At 46.9% G+C, this 22,165-nt stretch overlaps 1 protein-coding gene across 7 annotated transcripts in view; it reads right to left on the bottom strand.

Moving 5' to 3' along the window:
* Positions 1–10,598: 10,598 nt before the first annotated feature.
* The window catches only part of SEC22C (SEC22 homolog C, vesicle trafficking protein), a 28,482-nt gene continuing 16,915 nt past the window's right edge, over positions 10,599–22,165 (bottom strand). For all 7 annotated transcript variants that reach the window (XM_072793186.1, XM_072793182.1, XM_072793185.1 and 4 more), the window contains 4 exons: positions 21,039–21,218; positions 18,731–18,849; positions 17,505–17,570; positions 10,599–15,511 (listed from right to left, as the gene is read on the bottom strand). In XM_072793186.1, the coding sequence (XP_072649287.1) occupies positions 15,311–15,511; positions 17,505–17,570; positions 18,731–18,849; positions 21,039–21,218 (566 nt within the window). In that variant the 3' untranslated portion in view covers positions 10,599–15,310. The remainder of the gene's footprint in view (positions 15,512–17,504; positions 17,571–18,730; positions 18,850–21,038; positions 21,219–22,165) is intronic.

Raw genomic sequence — 22,165 nt, 5'->3', positions numbered from 1 at the left:
GCGGTAGCAAACTCTCCCCATCTAGATTCACATGTCATGCCCTGTGCATGGTCAGCTGTAGGACGGAGGAGGGAATGTTCCTAGCTTTGGTTTCTGGCACTGTCCGACCTGCTGGAGAGAGCATTCTTGGCACTCACCATCTCTTTCCCTGCCCCGGCCAAAAGCAGTGACCACTGATGGGGTGCTGGTGGTGGAGAGCTGGGTGGGGGCATTTGGGGCACCTGGAACTAATTCCATTCTTCCCTGAGAGTCCCACCCCTACTATTCCAAGGCACAGGGTATGAGAGGGAACATGCCGGATGGCCATGCTCCTGTTGCCCAGCTGGGCCATGTCACTCACTCTGATTTCCCTCCTCCCCTTCCCAACTCAGGACCTCTCTGAACTGAATCCAGAGACCTGGTCTACCAGTAAAGTCCAGAAGACCCAGCACTGGTCTTTTAGTCCCAATTCTGATTCAGACGTTCTCATAGACTGGTTCCCCCTCTCTGGGCCTCAGGCTTTCCACCTGGTGGTTGGGTAGCCTCAGTTCCTGGCTAAGGCAAGAGCAGCTAAGGAGGAAGGGGCTGCTCAGGGCAGCCACCTGCTCTGTCCTCTGAGCTCAAGGAAGACTCCAACTGGAGGGAGATCCCCCAGCAGACTGGGAACAAGAGACACAGTGGGGGATGAAGGCTGTGAGAGAATGAGGGAGGAGGGGAAGCAAATGGAAAGAGTTAACATATCCTAGAAGCAGGGCATTTGCAGAGGAAAGGGCAGCACCTTACTTTCCAAATCAGGGACCCCACAGGCTCCCTGAGCTAAGAGAAGGCCAGGAGGGGTCAAGCTGGACCCAGCCCATCCACCACAGTGCCTTAAATCGACCATTAGTGAGTCATGGCATCAGGGTAAGGAGAGAGCCCTGGGGAGACCAGACTTATCAGCCAGGAGAGTGGCAAGTGAAGCAAACATGGAGAGACCCAAGATATTGGGAGGACAAAAGGGAGGACATTGGTGGCATCCTGCCCTAGAGGTGGCAGTAGGGGCAGAGCTCAGTGTTGGGCGATCAGGAACAGAGAGAAGCTGAAACAGCATCTCAGGCCAGCAGAGACCATGGCCAGACATCCCAAGCTGCCTATGGAGTTGGGGTGACCATGAACAGCATCTCTCCTGCACTCCCTCTTCCCTCCAGCTCCCAGGTCTCTCTCCTGCCTCTTAGGGCACCGGCAGGAGAGCCAGTCCGGCTCATCTCTATCGCCACCTGGTGGGTACCTCAAGTACTTCACCACGGTTGGCCTTTCCGCCCCAAATGCCAGGGTGCAGGCCCCACCCCAGGAAGCCAGGTGACACAGAGGACTCTCCCCTCAGTATCATTTCAGAGTGAAATACAAGAGGGAAGAGATTGTGAGACCACAGGACTTGTGACTCCAGGGACAGCCTGGGATTAGGGAGACCAGGCCCCTGACTTTTGTGGCACACGGTGATTCCTGACTCAGTCCCAACTGTAGGGCTGGGTCTCTAGGGTACAGATTGGGCCCTAGCCCTTGAATGAGCCCTGACTCCATTCCCTGAAGGCAAAGCCCAGTTAACTCAGGTGGGTACCTCCTGGAGAGAGGAGCAAGGGGCCCTCCTACCATCCTGAGGCAGAGTCACCATCAATTCGATGGCAGAGGCCACTATGTGGACAGTACCTGCCACTCTAGCGCACAGGCTAAACAAGGAGGGCGGCCAGTGTGCCCGCTGAATGGATAGGGAGCAACATTCCAGGTGAAGAGAGGTTGTCTCTAAGGACCAAGCAGTGATCTCTAGATTCCCAGAGGGCATAATGGACACCAGGAATACCTGAATCCAAGTGAGCAGGTACCTAGGGTTGGTCCTTAGCAGCAGGAACCCAATGCAGGCTTCTTAAATGGGGCCAAGGGGATGAGGGTGCACTTGGGGCAGGCCACCCTGTCTGCTCAGAAGGGCCCCAGGGGCAAGCCAAGGGAAAGGTGGCAGTCCATCATTTGGGTGAGGGAAGAGGAAGAGGGGTTTTGGGGAGATGGTGACCTGGTTTGGGGCATGCTGAATGTAATATCTGTGGGCTATCTGGGGAAAGCCGTGAGCCTACTGAGATCAGGATCTGAAGCAACAAGGCTCAGGCAGGAGTGGGGAGACCAGGACAGCTCCCATGGGGGAGGGGCTACAGGGAGTCTGTATCTGCAGGCACCCCCATCTGGCAGCACTGGGCCCAGTGGGGTGAGGAGTCAGCATCAGCCCCTCCATTCCCACCACTTGCCCAGGGCCTGTTCCCTGAGCAATGACCCTGCCTCCCTCCAGTCTCCCCCCATGTGGGAACAGGAACTGTTCTTATCTCTCCCGAGGGAGGGGGCTGGAGCCACAGCTGGCAGTCATTAAACACCCTGATCAGGCCAGGGATGGCGGAGATATTAATAGCCGGGAGTCAATGGCCCAGGAGACACAGCCTCCCAGGGACAGGGACAGTAACCGCGGCAGGCCATGGGGATGAGGAGGGCAGGTCAGGAGACTATCCTGGCAATGCCCTAGCCTCCGCATAGGACATATGGGGTAACCAGAGTCCAGAGAAGGGAAAGGACTTGTTGGAATTGCCAGCGAGTCATTGGCAGAGTCATCCTTGAACCCAGATCTCAAAATCCCGGGGCCCTCCTTCGTCACCTGGATTGTCATAGAGGAGATTCATTGAGAGTGCTCTGCAGAAACACAAGCACACAGTCCTAGCAGGAGACACCAATTCCTTAGTCTCTTTATAAAAATCTTGGTATTTTGTTCAGTGTGTGTTTTTTGCATTAGCTTGATTTTTTTAAATATTGCATTAAATTATTTTTTATCCTGGTTACTGAATTTTTTGCCACCTCCTTAAATTCTGTATCTGAGGCGAATGCCTTGCTTGCCTAGCCCGGCTCCCGGAGGACCCAGCACCCCTGGGTCCCAGCATGTCAGGTGGAAAACCCTGAAGCCTTCTGAACCGGCCTCTTCGGAGCTCAGAGGGCAAGCGTCCTGCCTGGACGACGGCTACTAAAAGTAGGCAGCCCCAGGGTTAATGCAGCAGCTCAACCTAGTAGTTTCTGTCTGTCTCCTCTGCCATCCTCAGTATTTTGACTTTCATCCATAGATGTATCCCTGCACGATTACAAGATGGCTGTCAGTACCCCCCAAACATCATGTTCTCACAGAACCCCATCCAGTGGCAGAGACCATGTCTCCTGTGTGGCTCGTTTTATCAAAAATATAAGCTATCCCAGAACCCTCCTTCTGCATGCATTCCTCAGGCTCTTGGGCCAGGACCAGGTCACATACCCAAGCCCCAGCTACAACTTCCAGAAGGAAGGTTGATCTAATAAGGAAGGACGTGTGTGTTTTGGGAGGGGGGTGACTGCTGACTCTCAGTCTCTTTCTGGATGTGTCTTTAGGTAAATATGTGGCCTTTTAGCTTCCCTCCACCTGAGCCTAGTGGCACAGTATAAGGTAGAGGTGAGGAAGCCCAATTAAGTGTGGGAGAAACAGAAAACACTCTGGGTGTTTTGTGCAGGAAGACATTTAATGTAGGGAATTATACATAGAAAGGTTTGGAGAAATGGAAGTTAGGGCACGCTTCTGCCCTGTGGTAGGTCACCCTCCCCCAGCTGCCACCTCGCAGGAAATGATTGCCAATATCCTAGCTGCCCACCCAGTAAGCCGGTGACAAGAAAGTGGAAGGAACACGGTGTCCTGCTGCTGCAAAAACTCATGTCTGTCAGATTGCACGCTGGAAGGAGAATGGCCTTCGCCTCCCTTCTGCCTTCCAACTCTGTCCTGCGGTGCTTCCCTCTGGCAGAGCCGAGGCATCCAGATCCCTAGCAGCAAGCAGGCTGGGGAATGTAGCCTTCGGCCCTGTAACCCCTGCATCACATGGGAATATGGAAGGGGCAGGGAGAGAGGCCGGGTGCCAATATATGATTTCTAGCACAGAGGCTCAGGTGGCCTTGTAGCCTGAGTCCCCAGAAAGAGAGCCTGAGACAAAAGTCTGTGCCCAGGAAATAGGAACGGGGGACAGAGAAGTGTGAAACAGGAAAATGGGGAAAGCCAAAGTGAAGGTCGGTTATTGTGCTGGTCACCACTCTGATCCTCCACGAGGAACAGGCAGGACAGCTCAGGAGCGTCCTCCCAAGGGTCAGGACAGCATTCGCCCCTGGCTCCCACCATCTATGGCTCCAGGGCTGCCCACGTCGGCATACTTCCATGTGTGAGTTGTCAGGTGGGTTCCTGCAGGTGTCCCACACAGTGGCTTCAGAGGAACTGGGCAGAAGGTGACAACTGAAGTGGGGAATGGGCTCTTCCTGTAGGAGCTGGAAAAAGAAGGTCAGTAGGCTAGGAGGCAGCAAGTCCAGGACAGGTAGCCTCTTCTGGCAGAGAATAGGAGCCCTGCATGAACGTCCTTCCTTGTGCCACCTCTGTACTAGGGTCTCTTTATGGATACGCGGCCATATCCATCACAGGCTGTTCTCTTGGCTGAGGCCCCACGGCCTGCCCTGGCAGATCCAGCCCCACCTTGGCTCACTCTCCCCTCCGCCAAGCCTCTATCCAGCACTGGGTGTGAGCCCCCTCACCTCACCCATTAGCCGTGGCAGTGCCACCATGCCAGGCCCACCCTCTCTGATTCAGCTGTCCTCCTCATGCTGTGGGGAGCACACAGGAGCTTCCATATCCCTTCCAGGCCTCTGGGAGCTGAGAGGGGCCTTGGTGATGCTCACTATGACTTTCTCACCATCAGATCCACAGTTCTATCATTTTTCCCTAGTAAGGCCACCTAAGGGGCACAGGCTCCGTGGGAAGCTGACTCCAAGTGCAGAGTGGGACACATGCCCCTCTATTTTCACCGGTTAGGGTTTTTTCCCCTCAAGATCTCATCCCAGAGAATGACAACAGGACTTGTGTGAGAGATTCTTCTCCTTCTCTGTCTTGCCACTTGCCAGCTGAAAATGGGCTTTCCTCCCTCCCTCCCCATCCTTCCTTCCTGCTCCCTGAGATGGCATTCATCCCTCTCCCACCCCACCCATCCCCTGGGTCATAACGATGGAGTGGTTCCAGGGGAATACAATAGCAGGGGGCAGGAGATGAGAATTACATTGCTTTTTTTTTTTAAGTTTTGTTTATTTATTCATGGAGACACAGAGAGAGAGAGAGAGAGGCAGAGACATAGGCAGAGGGAGAAGCAGGCTCCCTGCAGGGATCTTAATGCGGGACTCGATCCCAGGAACCCGGGATCACGACCTGAGCCAAAGGCAGATGCTCAATCACTGAGCCACCCAGACATCCCAAGAATTATATTGCTTTAATATTTTCAAAGTATAGATGCCATAATATTCATTCAGCAAATAGTTACTGAGCACTTACTATATAGACAGAGTGACCAAGGCCCCATCCTCATGGAGCTGAGCCCCTAATGGAGGAGTCAGATCATAAATGAGGAAAGTTACATGAGGATGAAGGGTATAGCACAGGGAAGATAGTCAATAATATTGTAATAACTTATGGTGACAGATGGTGACACATATTGTGGTAAGCACCTAGTAATGTACAGAATTGTGGAATCACAGGGCACCTGGGTTGAGCGTCTGCCTTTGGCTCAGGTCGTGACCCTGGGGTCCTGGGATGGAGTCCCCACAAGGAGCCTGCTTCTCCCTCTGCCTATGTCTCTGCCTCTCTCTGTGTCTCTCATGAGTAAATAAATAAAATCTTAAAAAAAAAAAAAAAAAGACTTGTGGAATCACTAGGTGGTACACCTAAAACTAGCATTGTATGTCAGTTATACTCCAATAATAAAATATAAAAAATAACTATTGATGCTCACAGAAAAATAAATGAGGAAAATTATAGAAGGAAGAAGGCAAGATGAGGGGCTAGAGAGGGGGGGTTCTCTGTGAGTTGGGGTGGTCAGAGGACGTCTCCCCAAAGAGGTGAGAATGGAGTAGGACAAGCCACTTCCCCTTTCCGTTAATGCAGCAAAATCAGAGGACTGTAAACTATATGCACCAGGGCCAGGGCTCAAGAGCTTAAGATCCAGGTCAAAACATGTAGCCCCTGCCTCTGCAGCAGCAGCCTGAGCAGTACGGAAGAGACACATACTGGGGCCGGGGGCTCGCTGCTCCCTGGGTGACCAGGAGGGGCTGCTCGCCTGGACACGGGGAACCTTGCTTCTTGGGCCTTCCATTGCAACAGCGACCAGTCAGGCCCACAGATGCCATCCGGGTGTGCGAACCGAGAAGTTTCCCCCACCCCTGCAAATCCCAGCCCAGGGTCTTCGATGGTGCCAAGTGACAGAGAACAGGCAGCTCTTGAAAAGACTAATATTTACTCTTTCCAACAGGAGCTGGCACAGGCTGTTTCCTGCAACTGGCATCTGGCTCGCCCCATGGGATGGACGCCACGGGGGTCACTAGAGAAGATAGGCAGATGTCCCCGCGGACACCAGCACCCAGACAGAGGTCGGGCCTCCGAGACGGGGCCGGAGCATGCTCCAAGGTCCCACCGGACACGTGGCATCTCCGTTTGCACACCTTGGCAGGGGCGTGCTCACCGCCCCCCGAGCCCTGTTGGCCAGCCCTGTGAGAAAGTTCATCCTGCTGTTAGCCCTGTGTTCCTTGCTTCTGGCCCCTGCTCTTACCCCTGGGGCCTCAGAAGATGTGTCTAGAATAACCCCTCGGGGCGATGGTGGTCCTGGTTAGCTTCACCCTCCCAGACCCCGTCCCATCCGGCTTCCCCAGGCTCCTGCTGTCTGTCAACTCTGTGGCCAGAACAGGCTGTCTCAGGGGTGGGAGGAAGGAAGGCCTCGCCTTGGGGGCACCTCTGTCCCTCCTGCAGCTGTTCCCTTCTCCCTGAGGATCCCCCGTGACAGTCCTTCAGCTGAGTGCCTCATGTGGGAAAAGAGTCTCCGCCAGGAAACTACTGGTCAGACGGTGAGAATCTGGGAAGGAGGGAGTCCCCGGTGGCCAGAGCTGGCTCACCCATGTACTTTCCTCTCTTGAGATCCCTCCTCTGTGCTTTCTGCCCTTCCCCTTTCCAACGTGTTCCAGAAGTCTTCCCTGACCATGACAGGCCCTGGCCTCGGCCACGGTTCCCCGACCTCGCCCACTGGCAAAGCCTGGAGGCTCAAACGCTCTGGCAGCATTTGGGGCTAGAGCCTCGCAGAGCCAGGTCTTCTCAGCCTCAAGCCCCGTGAGGCCTGGGCACAGCCAGGGCAAGACCTCCGGGGGCAGTGCAGGCCCCCCGGTCACCCAGGGCTCTCACACCTAACTGCTGACTCTAAGCGAGAATTCTCGCTTTTCTTCAAATTCTTTACTATCTCTAATCCCTAACTCCCATGCTCCAGGCCCCTTGCAGGCAACCGTGCAAATGTATGTAACATGTATCTTTTAAAACAGATTCTTCAGGATCCCTGGGTGGCCCAGCGGTTTAGCATCGCCTTCAGCCCAGGGTGTGATCCTGGAGACTCGGGATCGAGTCCCATGTCAGGCTCCCTGCATGGAGCCTGCTGCTCCCTCTGCCTGGGTCTCTGCGTTTCTCTCTCTCTGTCTCTCATGAATAAATAAATAAAATCCTTAAAAAACAAGAAAGAAAGCTTCCATCTAAAAAAATAAATAAAACAGATTCTTCAAAATACTTTGTCATTTTGTGAGCATGTATTTCTAATCATATAAATGTTATTCTTCTACTGGGCTCAACATTTTGAAGATCCATCCATGCTGCTACATTACATCTAAATCCGGTACTTCTGCCTGCCTGCCGTGTGGTGCTCCATGCTGAGCCTGCACACTTTATCTGCCCATGGTAGACACAAAGGCTGCTTCCTTTTTAAAAAAATTTATTTAAATTCAATTCATTAACATATAGTGTATTATTAGTTTCAGAGGTAGAGTTCAGTGATTCATCAGTCTTATATAACACGCAGTGCTCATTACATCACGTGCCCTCCTTAATGCCTGTCACCCAGTTACCTCGTCCCCCCCACCCCAGCAACTCTATTTGTTACCTATGATCAAGAATCTCTAATGGTTTACCCCCTTTCTCTCATTTCATCTTGTTTTATTTTTCCCTCCCTTCCCCTATGCTCCTCTTTTTTAAAAAGATTTTATTCATTCATTTGAGACAGAGAGAGACAGAGAGAGCAGGAGCATCAGGGAGAGGCAGAGGGAAATGAAGAAGCAGACACCCCACTGAGTCAGGAGCCCCATGTGGGGCTTGATTCCAGGACCCAGAGGTCATGACCTGAACTGAAGGCAGACACTTAATTATCTGAGCCACCCAGGTGCTCCTGCTTTGTTTCTTAAATTCCGCATATGAGTGAAATCACACAATTGTCTTTTTCTGATTGACTTATTTCACTTAGCATAATACCCTCTAGTTCCAACCACATCAGGTACAAATGGTAAGATTTCATTTTTCTGATGGCTGAGTAATATTCCCTTGCCTATATATACCACATCTTCACAAAGACTGCTTTCTACCAACACAAACAATGCTTCTGTAAAATTTAACTTCATACGTGTCCTCTTAAGGATCTGTGTGAGAATTTCCCAGAGACATAGAACCAGGAGCGAAGTAACCACAGCATGAGGTGTGTGCACACTACATTTGGGGAGATAGCCATATTAGTTCGTCAGGGCCACCACTTCCCAGTGCCACAAATTGGGTGGATTAAACAACAGAAATTTTTAAAAAAGATTTATTTATTTTGAGAGAGCAGAAGCAGAACAGGCAGAAAGAGAATCTCAAGCAGACTCCACAGAGGAGCCCCACATGGGACTCGATCTCACGACCCTGGGATCATGACCTAAGCTAAAACCAAGAGCCGGATGTTTAACTGAGCCACCCAGGTACCTCTAAATAACAGATTTATTTTCTCACGGTCTGGAGGCTGGAAGGCTGAGATCTCAGTATTGGCAGGGTTGGCTTCTTCTGAGGCTTCTTTCCTTGGCTTGCAGATGACCATCTTCTCCCTATCTCCAAATGCAGACATTCTGAGGTATTGGAGTGGGGGTCAGGACTTCAACATATGCATTTGGGGGAGGGCACAGTACAGCCCATGACTGTGGGGTTGCCTTCCAACTGCCCATGCATGACGTCCTATATCTTCTCACATGCTCCAACACTTGGTGCCATCCAGCTAAGTTTTGCCAAACTAATATGCATAAGGTGATATCTTGCTGTTGTTTTAGTATGCATTTCTCTGGGTCTTCTCTAATGAATTTAAACACCTTCTTATGCATATTAGCTTTTTGGGTTTTCTCTCCTGCAAATTGTTCATTTTTCTACTGAGGTCACTGTCTTTCTTGTTGACTTACAAGAATTGCTGATATAGTAATCCCTCTTGGTTTCAGACATTCTAAAGATCTCCTGTTCGTTTAACTTTGCTCAGGACATCCTTATTTGCACATAGTAAAGTTCATCAATCATTTTGCCTCAGGGTTGCACCAGTAACATTTTTATTTAAGAGCACTTTTCCATCCTAGATCACAAAGATACTTTCTATCCTGTTCTTCAATTGAACTTTACAGTTTTTGCCTCGCACATCCAACCCAGTCACATCTGAGAGCTGACTGCAGAACTACCTTGCCAGCTGCACCCAGGGGGGCCCCTTTCCCCTCTGAGCCTCACTCCTCCACTGGCACTACTCAAGGATGTTTGGCAGTTGTCACATAGCACTCCTGCTCCCTGGCCCCATTAGCAGGGAGAGCCCAAGAAAGAGGAAGGCAATTCATCAGCCTGAACTGGCACCCAGCCCTCCTGGCACAGAAAGGGGATCTTTCATGGGCCAAGATCCCCTATTCCTCTTGGCGGTGCTACTGATGCATACAGTACCTTCTTCCCAGCCCAGGGGCCAGCGGCTGCACAGTCACTGGCTCCCTGAGACAGGCCTCAGCTTCCCCTCTCGAGCAACATGGGGGTTGAACCATGTGGTATCCAAAGGCTCTGCCAACTCCCAAATCCCAGAACCCGAGAACTTAGTGTTTATTTTGGAAGCTTTTGCCCTCTCCCCAAAGTTTTTTGCTCAGGACAGATGGTGGAGAGAAGCTTGGAGCATGCCTTCCCCCAGTGTGTTTAGGATACGGGCAGGAGAGGCCGGTGTGTGTGTTTCCTTTCTGGGAATTGGGACAGCTGCTGTAGAAAGGTCCTCTGCAAAAGGGTGCAGTCCCCTGGGCCCGAGCCTGACCCACTGCTGGTGGCTGCGCCTCCTGCTGGCCATTTTGTGGCGGGGCGCTGTCCTGGGAGAGGAAAACTAAATGGGACTCAGAGCTCAGAGCCTAGAGCAGGGTAAGTGCTGGCTCACAGGCATATACATCAGCAGGAGCACAGCTTGCAAGGAAGGCAGGCCTCCCTGCCCCCAGGGCTGCTCTGTGACTGCTAAGTTGGCTTTCCCAAGGTCTTTCCTGGACCCATGATTGTATTCCAGAGTCTAGGGATTAGTGCTAAGCACTGAGGCGGGTGCGCCTGTCTGGACATTGGACAGGAGGACCTGAATTCCACTTCTCTCAACATCCCCCCTCCTCCGTTATGCCGTGCCCACATCACGGCCTCTAGCGAAACAGACCTGTCACTCAGAATTTTTGACACGCATACACGCAAGTTAATAAGCACCTTAGATTTATTCTCCTCTCACTTCTGAAGCCACCTTATTTAACGTATATATACATAGTATATAAATGGCTATACAATATTCTTTACATACATTAACACAAGTTTAGGCCTTAGGACTGCGTGAGAGTTTGTTAAAACATACCCGTTGTTTATTCAAAATAGATCTTTCTTATTACATGAAAACAGTAAGAAGCTAGTACAACATGGACAGCAAGCATCCAGAATAAATATGTGAAATAAATGGTTTTGCCCTGGCTACATCAGCCTCAGTCTTTATACTCTTAGTAGAAAAGTCTATTAAATAAAACCGAATTCTGGGGGGTCAAGTCATAGGAATAATCCATTAAATAATACTTCTGAAGTAACCCCAGAATCACATAAGGGTTAAAGAAGCTCATATGTACCAAGCACAGGTTAGAAGAACAATGGATTTGATCATTTTATCCTAAATAAAAGGCGCTTGTGGACAGCAGCTCTGTCGTCGGTACACACGGGCAGATGTTTCCATATCCGGCCATTCCCAGATATTACTGACAAGCCTTTTTCCACAGGTTCCCTGCCAAGACGTTTCCCCAGCAACAGAGGTCTGACATCACTGCTCCCAGATGGGAGGATCAGAGCTCTCCTCATGTGGGTCAGGGAGGGCCCTTGAGGTTTGGTCCAACCAGCAGAACTGGCCTCCCTGGATCCTGAAGGGCCCAACGCCAACAGTACCAAGAGCTCTGTGACTGGAGAGCAAGAGGCAGGTTAAAGAAGGGGAAACAGAGGCCACATGGCCTTTGAAAGTGAAAGAATGAGTCTGTTTAGTTTACATTGCAGTGTCAAGAAAATGCCCCCTTTTTGTAAAAGCTGGAAGACATGGCTACACTGTGCTGCCTAGAGCATGAATTTCCTTGTATCGGGTGAAAGGCTTTCTCTACCTGCACATGAACGAGGGATTCACTCCGTGTCCTCCTCCACCAGGCTTTTATCTTCATGACAGCATGCTGGGGAGCCACCACTTGCCAGCTGAGGACACTAGGGCCCCTGGGCCGGACTGGCCCACAGTGGCACAGGACCCCTAGCTCAGGGTCAAGCCGATCCCCAGGCCTCCTCCATCTCTCCAGGGCACATCTACTCTCTCTTCCTCCACCATTAACAGAGCACACAGCAGAGCTTCTCTGCACCTGGGCAGATTCTGAGTAGGAACATTTGGAATGTGAGCAACACCAGAACAGGGGGCGTGCATCTTATCCCCTGCAAACACTGCCATGCTTGCTGGTCCTCACCTGCGCTGCTGTGTGCGCATAGCAGCAGGCGCCAGAGGGCCACCTATCCTGCACGTTACAGTGAGAGGTTGACTCCTTCAAGGAACAGCCCCCAGCGGCCCTGGATGAGGGTGCAGTATGTGGCCCCAACTGCCCCAGCTGCCAAGGGGCAGCCACTTGAGGGCCCCTGGCTTTGCCACTCACTTGTGCCCCGCTCGCTGCGCCCCAAACAGCCAGTCCTGCTGGCTATCACCGCTGACTCTGAGCGGTGCTGACCACCAAAGTGCCATTCCTCTCTGAGCACAGACTCCTAAGTGTGTGTTAAAGTTCCTGGGGGCACAGAGGAAAAGGGCTGGGCCTCAAGCCATCTGTTCCCACTCTGAAGCTCCTGCACGCACCCCATCAGCTACAAGTAAAGGTGGCCTTCTCATCCCTCTGGAGATTCCAGTTTCAGCCTCTGCCTCCAGGGCTGGAATGTGTGGGACAGACATGGGGAGAGGCAGAGGAGTCCTAGAGAATGGGAAGCACCTAGGAAAAGAACGGGGAGCTCAAGGTGAGGTGACAGAAATGAGATTGAATGTTTTCATCTCTTGATGCCCTTTTTCCCACCCCTTAATGAACTTTAAAAATGGTGGGCTTTGCTTCACAGTGCCTACAACAGAGTTCACAGCTAACAGGGGTGCAGGCCTGAGAAGCAAAACCAGGGGCCTTTGGTCACATTCCTCCTGCTGCCAGCAATGGGGCCTCCATACTGAGAAGTGCCACCCCCAACACACCCCTGATTGTCTCCACCCAGGAAAAAGAAATCAGGAATGACCCTCATCGCAGTAGGACTAGCCCAGGGAAATGAAAACCAGAGTCTGCATGTTCTTTGACCAGCATGCTTGGGGAAGGGAGAACCCTTCTGGTCTTGGCCCCTTGGTTGGGAAACCCTGGTCAAGAGCACTGAGCCACATTCCCAGCCTGATACAATCGATGGGAATAATGTACTCCAATGTTCAAGATCTTGCAGCATCTGTTCGCAGAAGGCACTTCGAAGGTTTGTTTTCAACATTATTTCATCTATTCCCAGATCTATCCCTGTGAGGTCAGCTGGGCAAGTAGCATGATATCACTGAGAAAACAAAGTGCTAGAACAGTGAGTCTGTGGGGTAGTGAGGATGACTCCTGCGATGGGAGGCCAGCTTTCTGGCAACAAGGATGATATGACACAGGGAGCCACAAAACTCCAGGCCTGAACAGGTCGACCCCAAGCCTGGGATTTCCCTTGGACAATATCCCCAGAACTTCTTTCCTATCACTTGTCTCTTCCTCCAGTGAGCTGAGGCTTCTTTCAACCTGGATTCTAGATAAACAATGTGTATGTGGTCACTATTTTGTACTGTTTGTCTAATGTACCTTTTCCCTTTTGTTTGCAAAATTCAATCAATGTAGATGTTTATGGATGAAAACCACATTCAACCAAGTGTAGAAACATCTCCACCAGTGCAGGAAGCATCGACCAGGAGGGACTCCTTTTCAGGGATGGTTCTCTACTGCCTGCTGAATGTGGATCACAGGCTCAGACCCCAAGAACATGAGCATCTGGGGATACAGGGCAACACGGCGATATCAATAACACTCGGGCTCAAAAAAACCCAAAAATCCACAATTCACTTGTAAGCTGCTCTTATCAATTTTTAAAGTCCTTGGCTTCCCATTCTATTTTACTATCTCTTCAAAATTATGTCCCAGAAAACCTTTAGATTCACCTGTTGGGTGTGCAGAAAATTATGCAGGTGCAGGATAAAAGGAGAGACAACTGTGAACTTGACATCTGAGAATGCTGCCAATATACCTTTCACATCCAGATGTTTTGTTTGATTGAAAATAGAAAGTTGTAAGAAAATGAAATGACTGTGGCAACATTTTCCCAACAGTTTCCAGTCACATATACTTGTTTTTCTTAAAGTGACATCAAGGTAGCTCAATAGCAAGGCGCTAACAATAACAACCAAGTACAACTGAATTCCCTAAAATTATATTCTTGCTTTCCCCACATACTCAATAACTCTTGCGATGGTTTTCAACTTTTAAAAGCTATCAAAGCAGATTTTTTAATTTATCAAGACCACATAATTCAACCTGATACCCCATGCAATTGCGGTTGAGCTATTCAAATTCCAAGAAGAATCCAAAGGGCAAACTCGCAATATGGCCTCCTGAATGCTACTGGACAACCCAGGCTGAAATTTCTGGAGACCTAAGAGATCTTACTCAGAGCCACATTTTGGAAAGCTGTGATCAATCAACTATTTTGACAATGGGAAAAGAAAAGCAACTTCGCAGAGCACAGAGATAATTATATCTTTAGGAAACTTTTAAAAAGTTAACACCTACTTAACTCCTGTTCATAAAGAATGAGGCCCTCGATCTAATTAAGATGAATGGGAAAGGTGCAGAAAGCAATTAATTTGGGAGGGCTTTTTAGAACAGGTACACAGGTTAGGCATTGATCATCATTAAAATGACAGGAACTCAGCTGCCATGTACAAGACTGATGACAACAGCTTTTCTTTTTTTTTAATACCACCTGCATCTGTAAAATACCAGTATGTGAATCCATGTGATTCACCTACTCCAGTCTGTGGCCCACTGCAGAGAATCCTGAAATTCTCAGGTTTTTAAGCTCATGCTCATGCTTATAAGCTATGATCCAGTAGCACTGTTACTCAATTTTTAAGATGTTCAGATATACCCTGCAAATAAATACAAAACATTTCTGTACCCACGCAGCCCCACCACCATAAAAAGTTATATATAAATTAAATAAACTCATTTTTCTTAACCATTTTCTCAGCTTAAGTTTGTCCTTTCCCTAAATGAAGATAAGTTCAATTTATATCCAAAATATATTTAAATATTCTAAAGGTATCATATCAGACCTAAGTTATCAAAAAATGTAAACAAAATTGATCTAGCTTATATTTCTGAACCATATTTTAAAATTTTTAATTCACCCTGTATTGACCCTCTACAAAAAACCAAGTCGCATTTAGACTGAAAAGCTGATACGGGTTTTAAAGTGATTCCTCAGAGACAACCGCCAGTTACTAAAACTAGTGTTAATAAATCTAGTGGTTTATTGCATCATTCGGTTTAAAAGACCAAAACAATTCCGTTTTGATCTTTCCATAATGCTCCTTGTGAGTGAGCCCCCAGGTTCTGCTGTCCTAAGATGTGCTGACCTGGAGATTCTGCAGTAACGCTCAGCACAAAACCAGGACTGGGAAATCAAGCCACCTCGTGCCTTCTACTGCACCTGTTAAAAATCCCCAACTTTCGGTCTCAGCCAGTTTTTGATCGAAGGGAACTTCAAGGGTGGAAACTTGAGGTGAGGTTGAGAAGCCAGAAGGGAAATACAGATGACCCTCCTAAGAAAGCCAAAAGATCCATCAATCACACAGTGTCGCCTTCAAACTCCACAGTCAGCCTGCTTCTCCTGAAGCTGCCTGGTCAGTATCTGATACGAAGACAGAAAAGCCACTCCTATGTGGAAGAGGATTTGCCAGAGGTTCCTCAGCCCATGCAGGTATATGTTGCCCAGGCAGATAAAGAGCAGCAGCAGCACCACCTTCATAGTCCTGGCTGGACTATAGAACAGGTACAAATAACACTGAAACGACATCATGAGAGACAATCCAATCAGAGATGACAAAATGGCCATAGGTTGGATACAAGATTCACGTCTTGCACCTGCAAGCACATTAGCTTATTAAACCGAATTCATTACAATGGAACCTGGACATGCTGGGTAAAGTGCTGTTAATCACTGGATTAAAGTGGAGATTCAGAAGAGAGAAGAAAAGTGAAACAGATGTCACAGGAGGAATGAGAACAGGACACTCTTTAAAACACTTAAGATAGGGGGCTCCTGGGTGGCTCAGTCAGTTAAGCATCTGCCTTTAGTTCAGTTCATGATCACTGGGTCCTAGGGTCAAGCCCTGCATTGGGCTCCCTGCTCGGGGGGGGGGGGGGGGGGGAGTCTGCTTCTCCCTTCTCTCTGTCCCTCACCCTGCTCATGCATTCTCTCTCTCAAATAAATAAAATCTTAAAAAAAAAATTTAAGAAATACAGACAGAAATCCCCTAGTTGTGGGCTGTGGAGAAAGAAGAGATGCAGCTAAGGGAAAGAGAGCCAGGGCATACACTCCAATAAGACTAATGGGCCTAAAAAAAAAAAAAAAAAAAAAAGACTAATGGGCCTAAAAAAAAAAAAAAAAAAAAAGACTTATGGGCCTCTGGCCGGATTCTTCTTTCAGAGGAGTCAGGACAAGCAGGTAAGCCAGTGAAAGGGCCCAGGCTTTTACTATTTGTTTTTCCTGAGTTACAACTACATCAGGAACCAGTGTTCCCTAGACATCCCCCTTATCATGTCTTTAAAAACATCTCTGACACCAGGAAAAGTCTCATAGCTGGGAGAGTGACCAACATTTAGTATAGGGTTATCATAAGAAAAGGGGTCAGTCTTGTTCTGCAAAAGGAAAAAAGTAGCTTTTTGGTTCAGTCTTGAGAAAAAAACAAGCACGTTCTCAAAACACAGAGCAATTCAACAAAGGCTCAGGCTCCAATGAGTAGGAGAGAGTTCCCCACTGAAAGAGCTATCCAAGAAAAAAAAAAAAAGAAAAAAGAAAAAAAAAATGAAAGAGCTATCCAAGTATGAATGCAGTTGAGGGAACAGAGGCCAAGGGGTAAGACCCCCACGGCCCTGAAATACAGGCTCTAGGGCACCTCAAATAGCAATACCGAAGGTTTTAGAAACTTGATTTCTCAAAAATGAGTGCATTTTCAGTCCTGGATTGACAATTTCTTTTTGCACAATCATATTATTCTTACAAAAAAAAAAAAAAAAATAGACCATTCTAGGATGGATATGGAAGAGAGAGGAAGCGCCCTGAAAACAGAAATTTTAATTGAAAGAAGAAAAAAAAAGGCTTAAGAATGTAGAGAAAGCCCTAAAATCCTAGCCTTTGAGGAGGATGAGGAAAGAAAATTACAGTAAAGTTTTTTACTAGAATTAACTCTGCCTATAAGGGATTCAAAAGCCCCTAAGTATGCAGCTTATTTGAAAATAACTAAGTAATAAAGCCCACTAGTTAATGTTGTAATGTTTGTCTCAGTTCCTAAGGACAGATTTGAGTCAAATGACATCACTATTAAAAAATATTCTTTTAACCTAGTCCTGTTCTTTTAAAAAAGCACATATAAATAGTTGTTACTTCTGCAGAAGGATGTTTCTATACTTGAACTACCCTGACAATAGGTAAGACCTTGCCTCACATTAGTCATGCCCAACTCATTCCCACAGTAATCACATCCCTCCCTTTTTGGGAGTTGAGTCCAAATTCCTGGATTCTTTTCAGCCATTGTCAAAGGCTCTGTGGCCTAGGGCAAGTGGCTTTCTCTTTCTGAGCCCAATGTTCTTCCTCTGTAAAATGAGATGTCTAGGCAGGATGGGCCTAAGGTCCCTCCAATAAGGCCGTGGCATTGTCCATGGCATGCCTTGGTGGAACAAAACCACATCCAGAAACATGTTGAGGGTTTCAACAGAAGAACAAAATAAGGCCATTGGGTTCAACCCACTCACCAAAATATCAATGTTTCACCCACCTGGAAAATACAGGCTAAAAAAGGAATAAGAAAAGCCAAGATATTTCCAATTTCCTCGTGGGCAACCTAAAACAGAGAAAACAAAAAGAAAATGAATATTCAGATGAAAAGAAACACTAGGAGGTGAAGCGCTTTGCACCTCATTTGCTCTGGTATGGTTGATAATACAAAACCCTGGCTGGGGAGGCCTAACTCCCTGTTTATATACCAGAATGGGGAATTGGCAGGCAACTGTTTCAACAGCCTGGACACACCACACACCACACACCCTCGTGTCCCCGTGGATCTGAGCTAAGCCCCAAACTGGAATGCCCCTGAACACAACTACCTCTTAAAATCCTACTCATCTGTCAGCACTTCACTTCATCTTCCCTAATTCTGCCCACCTCCTAGATACTGCTACCTTCCTAGTGATGTCACCACACTCTACCCTCCTGTGGGCCAGACATCTGTTCTAGTACATACAGATACTTGTTAAGTATCTGGGTGTGAATAATCATAAAAAATAAGAGTGGGAACCACAGCACACATTGGTTAAAGACAGGATGTGGTAACACACTCCACACAGGTCAGTCTACACAAGTCTCCTGAGACTCAACAGCAGTTGTGTTTCAGACCTTAGCAATCACAGTTGTAGGTGTGAGCCTTATGGCTCTATTTTTAAAAGCACTATCTATCTGTTTATGCCCACAATGATTCTATACTTAAGAGTTTTTAAGTACTTGAAAATTTTTAAAAATATATTTTAAAACCACTGAAACAGAAAGCTGCTTTGATTGGAGCAGACTGCCAAATCAACTTCCTTGTGCTAGAGTCCCCTGACAAAGACATAGGGAAAGTGCCATCTGCATGATATAAATCAGAGTAGGGGGCAACTTTTCCTAAGGGAGAAACAGCCTGAACTTCAAGGTCTGAGAACCTAATTTGCTCTTGAGCAATTAGGCCCCTGGAGTGATTCCTGGGGCCCCACAGATGTTCTTGTCGCATGTTATTTCGCTATTTCTCACCCACTCCTCCGGCGGGCCCCTTTGGCTTCTAGGACAACAGATACAAAGGAGCAAGTTTCATATCTGTTCAACCTACTATAAAGAATAAACTGTAACATAAAAATCGAATTTTAATGAAAAATTTTTGAAATCTTTGTGCATAATAATCTTATAAAGTGTATCTCTACCAGTTTCTTCCATCATAGGACCTTCAATTTAAACTATAATAAAAAGGGTTACCTGTAAAGAATGTTCTGCGAGGTGAATCCCACGAATGAGATTCAGAGCAGCACACATGATGTTGAGAATAAGCGAGAGGACGCCTAGGGCTGTCACCGGTTCCATTCGAAAATTAGGAGCTTCACAATTAAAAAAAATAAGTGTCTAGTGAAAATAATTTCTATATGAAAGAAAAATCAACAGAGACATGAACTAGACCTCCATTAATAAAAGGCTCAGTATGATAAACACAGAATTACAAACATATTAATTAAAAGCAGCTGCTGTTAGCAAAAAAGGCAAGAAATGAAGGACAGAATGGATCTGGGAATCCTAAGTGAGTTCTTTCGGAAAGGGGTCCTTCTCTGAGTAAGCACAGGTTTTTCAAGGCCTGATTTTTTTTCTATTTAAAGCAGTGGTTCTCAGCCATGAATGATTAGCCCCTCAGTGGACATCTGGCAATGCCTAGAGACATTTTGGGTTGTCAACAATGGTGAACAGGGTATTACTGCATCTACTGGGTAGAGGCCATGAAGGCTTGCATCCTAAAATGCACAAGACAGTCCCTCAGAAATGAAGGATTATCCAGTACAAAATGTCAATATGGCTTAGGTTGAGAAATTCTGATTTAAAGCAATTTATGGCTTTATTTGTAAATTGGTTGTCAAACTCTGACAGCATTTCTATCATACACTTCAACTCTCAGCTTCTAAACTAGGACAGTATTCAGTGTCTCCTGTGCTTCTGGAGCAATCTACAGCAAACACAGTTTCTTAAATTCTAAAATAATTGGGAAGAGGAGGGAAACACTGATTATTTGAGCTGTAAGCTGTCTCCTGAAGTCTAGAACAAATAAATGATCATTCTCTCTTCAAAGATACCTGCTGAGACTGATTCTGGGTCACACAATTAAATGTGATTCCCACCCCCCACCCCCATTCTCTTACTATGATCTTTTACAATCATCCCTTCTGGTCCTTACATTTCCTACATACACATACACACATGCACACACATATAAATATCTAGCCACAACCCAACTGATGCTTATTGTTAGTGTGTTAGACTTTCCACTGAGCTATCAAAGTTCCTGTTAGAACAGAACATGCTACCTGTAAAGATTCTAGCCTCAGGACAATAGGGTGAGTCAAACCACAGTAAAATGTCCTAGAAAAATAAGCAAGTTGACATTTTCTGGATTTTGCTTCTCTTGTCTAAGTGGTTAAAAAACAAAATACATATTATAAAGTTACCCCATCTTTACATAAGGCAAAAGAAGCGGCTTGGCACTCAACTACCCATTCTTCTTTCTATGAAAGTTAAGTCGATCGATCCCCAATATAAACTACAACTTATTGATTGGCATGAGAGCCAATCCAGGAATGTATTGGTTGGAATAGATTAAATCAAAACACAAAGTTAAGTAAAAAATGTGAACATTTTAATACACCACTTCTAAAGATCAAGCAATGAGTTTAGTATAAAAACTGTTAAAATAATGAGACTGTTAGAGTATAGATAACTATTTCAAAGAAGGATTCAGTTCTTACACCATTACAGAATGTTTAAAATGTAAATACCACTTTCATGGAAAATTGGTTTGTGTGTAATTGTAACAAGGAATGCAAAAAAATCATGCTTTGTTATATGCTGGGTATTGAATGGCTAATGATGTTAATGCCAGGCTAAGTCACAGAATGCCAGGGCACTCAGCTCAGAAATCCACAGGGATAGAGGGACATCCCCACAGCTCATGGAAAACCAGAGTGACAGCACTAGAACTCTAGCTCTGACCCTGTCCAATCTCATCCCCAAGGCCCTTCCCTCCCTCTGTCAGGGAGGGCAGGGGTTTGTTTCTCATTGGAGATTTGCAGTATTTCACTAAGTGATAAGATAAGGACTCACTGTTAAAGGGAAAAATAGAGAGAAAGTGGGGGAGGGAGAGAGAGGGAAAGGGAGAGAAACAGAGCATGTACAAATCTTTACTTACAGTTTAGTAAGTGACTTCCAGCAAAACAGAATGCATCTGTTTTATATTTAAACTTAGTGGACTTCATCCTGATTAAGCAATCTGCCAAGTCACTCTTCTGAATTTCATTATAAGAGTTGCCCCTTCCCCTGATCAACTCACTATCATAACAGTAAAGTGTTTTTTGACAGTCACCTGGAAACAGGATCAGTCCATATTTTTCCCCACATATTTTATAAACATCCACCCTCAAAAAACACCTCCTTGATAAAAAAAAACAAAAACAAAAAAACAATGTCCATTTGAAATACTTAAAGTCACCTCACTTTCATTGACACAAGAGCACAGCAAACCACTTACCAGGCTCCAAGTGTATCTGTGTGTGACCATTCATTATCCCATTTGCCACATCTGTGTCCTCCAGAGTGAGAACTACTGGAGGCTGGAACTCCAGCTCCTCCTGAATTTTTTCTAAGCTGCTGTCCATCTGAATGGAACTTATATGGTTAAAATGCCACTTCACTTTCTGAATGACACTGTCTGTAAAAGGAGAGCAACCCAAGTTAAACATTTGCTTCGGAATGGGTATTATAGAACAGTATGTGCAAAATGAAGTTTACATTTCTAAGCAAGCTGGTAAGTCAGCCAGATTCTGAGAGTGTTGAGGTATACCTAAAGGTCAAATGATTACTATATGACGTTACTGGTCTCATCAATCTCTTCAGTGCATGATACTTAAAAGGTGAGTGTCTACAGAGAAAGCAGTAATGCTTTCCAGAACCTCCGTGATGAGGGAGCTGAGGGATAGGGGCTTGAGTCTTAGCCACTACTGATAGTACAATCCTGGGCAATTCACAGAATGTTCCAAAGCTTAGAAAGGGGAGACAGTTATTCTTGAACTAATTACCTCTAAAAAAGGCATGTGAGAAAAAAATTATAAATAAATATGAATATATTGTGCAAACTAAGATGATATATTTGAAAGGTATTGGTTTTAGTTATTTTATTTTTCTTAGTATTAAGCCAGTACCAAGTTTAAATAAGTATTTGAAGTAGAGCTTCATACATATTGGCAAAGCAAAACAATGCCTAATGCACACATAACAACAGCTACTATTATATTTGCCTCTCACTCAGCAGTGAGGAAACATAATGTTGGGGAAGGGTCTGCTGTCAAATCAAGCACACCACTTTAGAAGGCACATGCAGAGCCGGGGAAGGGGGGAGGGAAGAACAGTCAGCAGCTGCTATCAACTGGTAGTCAAGGGATGTCTCAGCTGTGGTGTTTGGGGCTAGCAAGCCCTCTTTGGAGGAGGAAGTGGGGCTGAGAGCAGTGGTGAACTAGGCCTCACAGGGAGACTTGGGGAGAACGTTTGCTCTGTGTTACAGGTCTAGGCAGAGGCCTGTGTGCCAGGGATTTTCCCAGCACCTTTGGATGACCAAGAAATGCATCAGCCAGTGGACCACATGAGGGAGTATGAGGGCTT

Source organism: Canis lupus, chromosome 22, assembly GCF_048164855.1.
Source record: "Canis lupus baileyi chromosome 22, mCanLup2.hap1, whole genome shotgun sequence".
Lineage (NCBI taxonomy): Eukaryota > Metazoa > Chordata > Mammalia > Carnivora > Canidae > Canis > Canis lupus.
The sequence above is the reverse complement of the archived record's forward strand: the minus strand, read 5'-3'. Positions and strand labels throughout refer to the sequence as shown.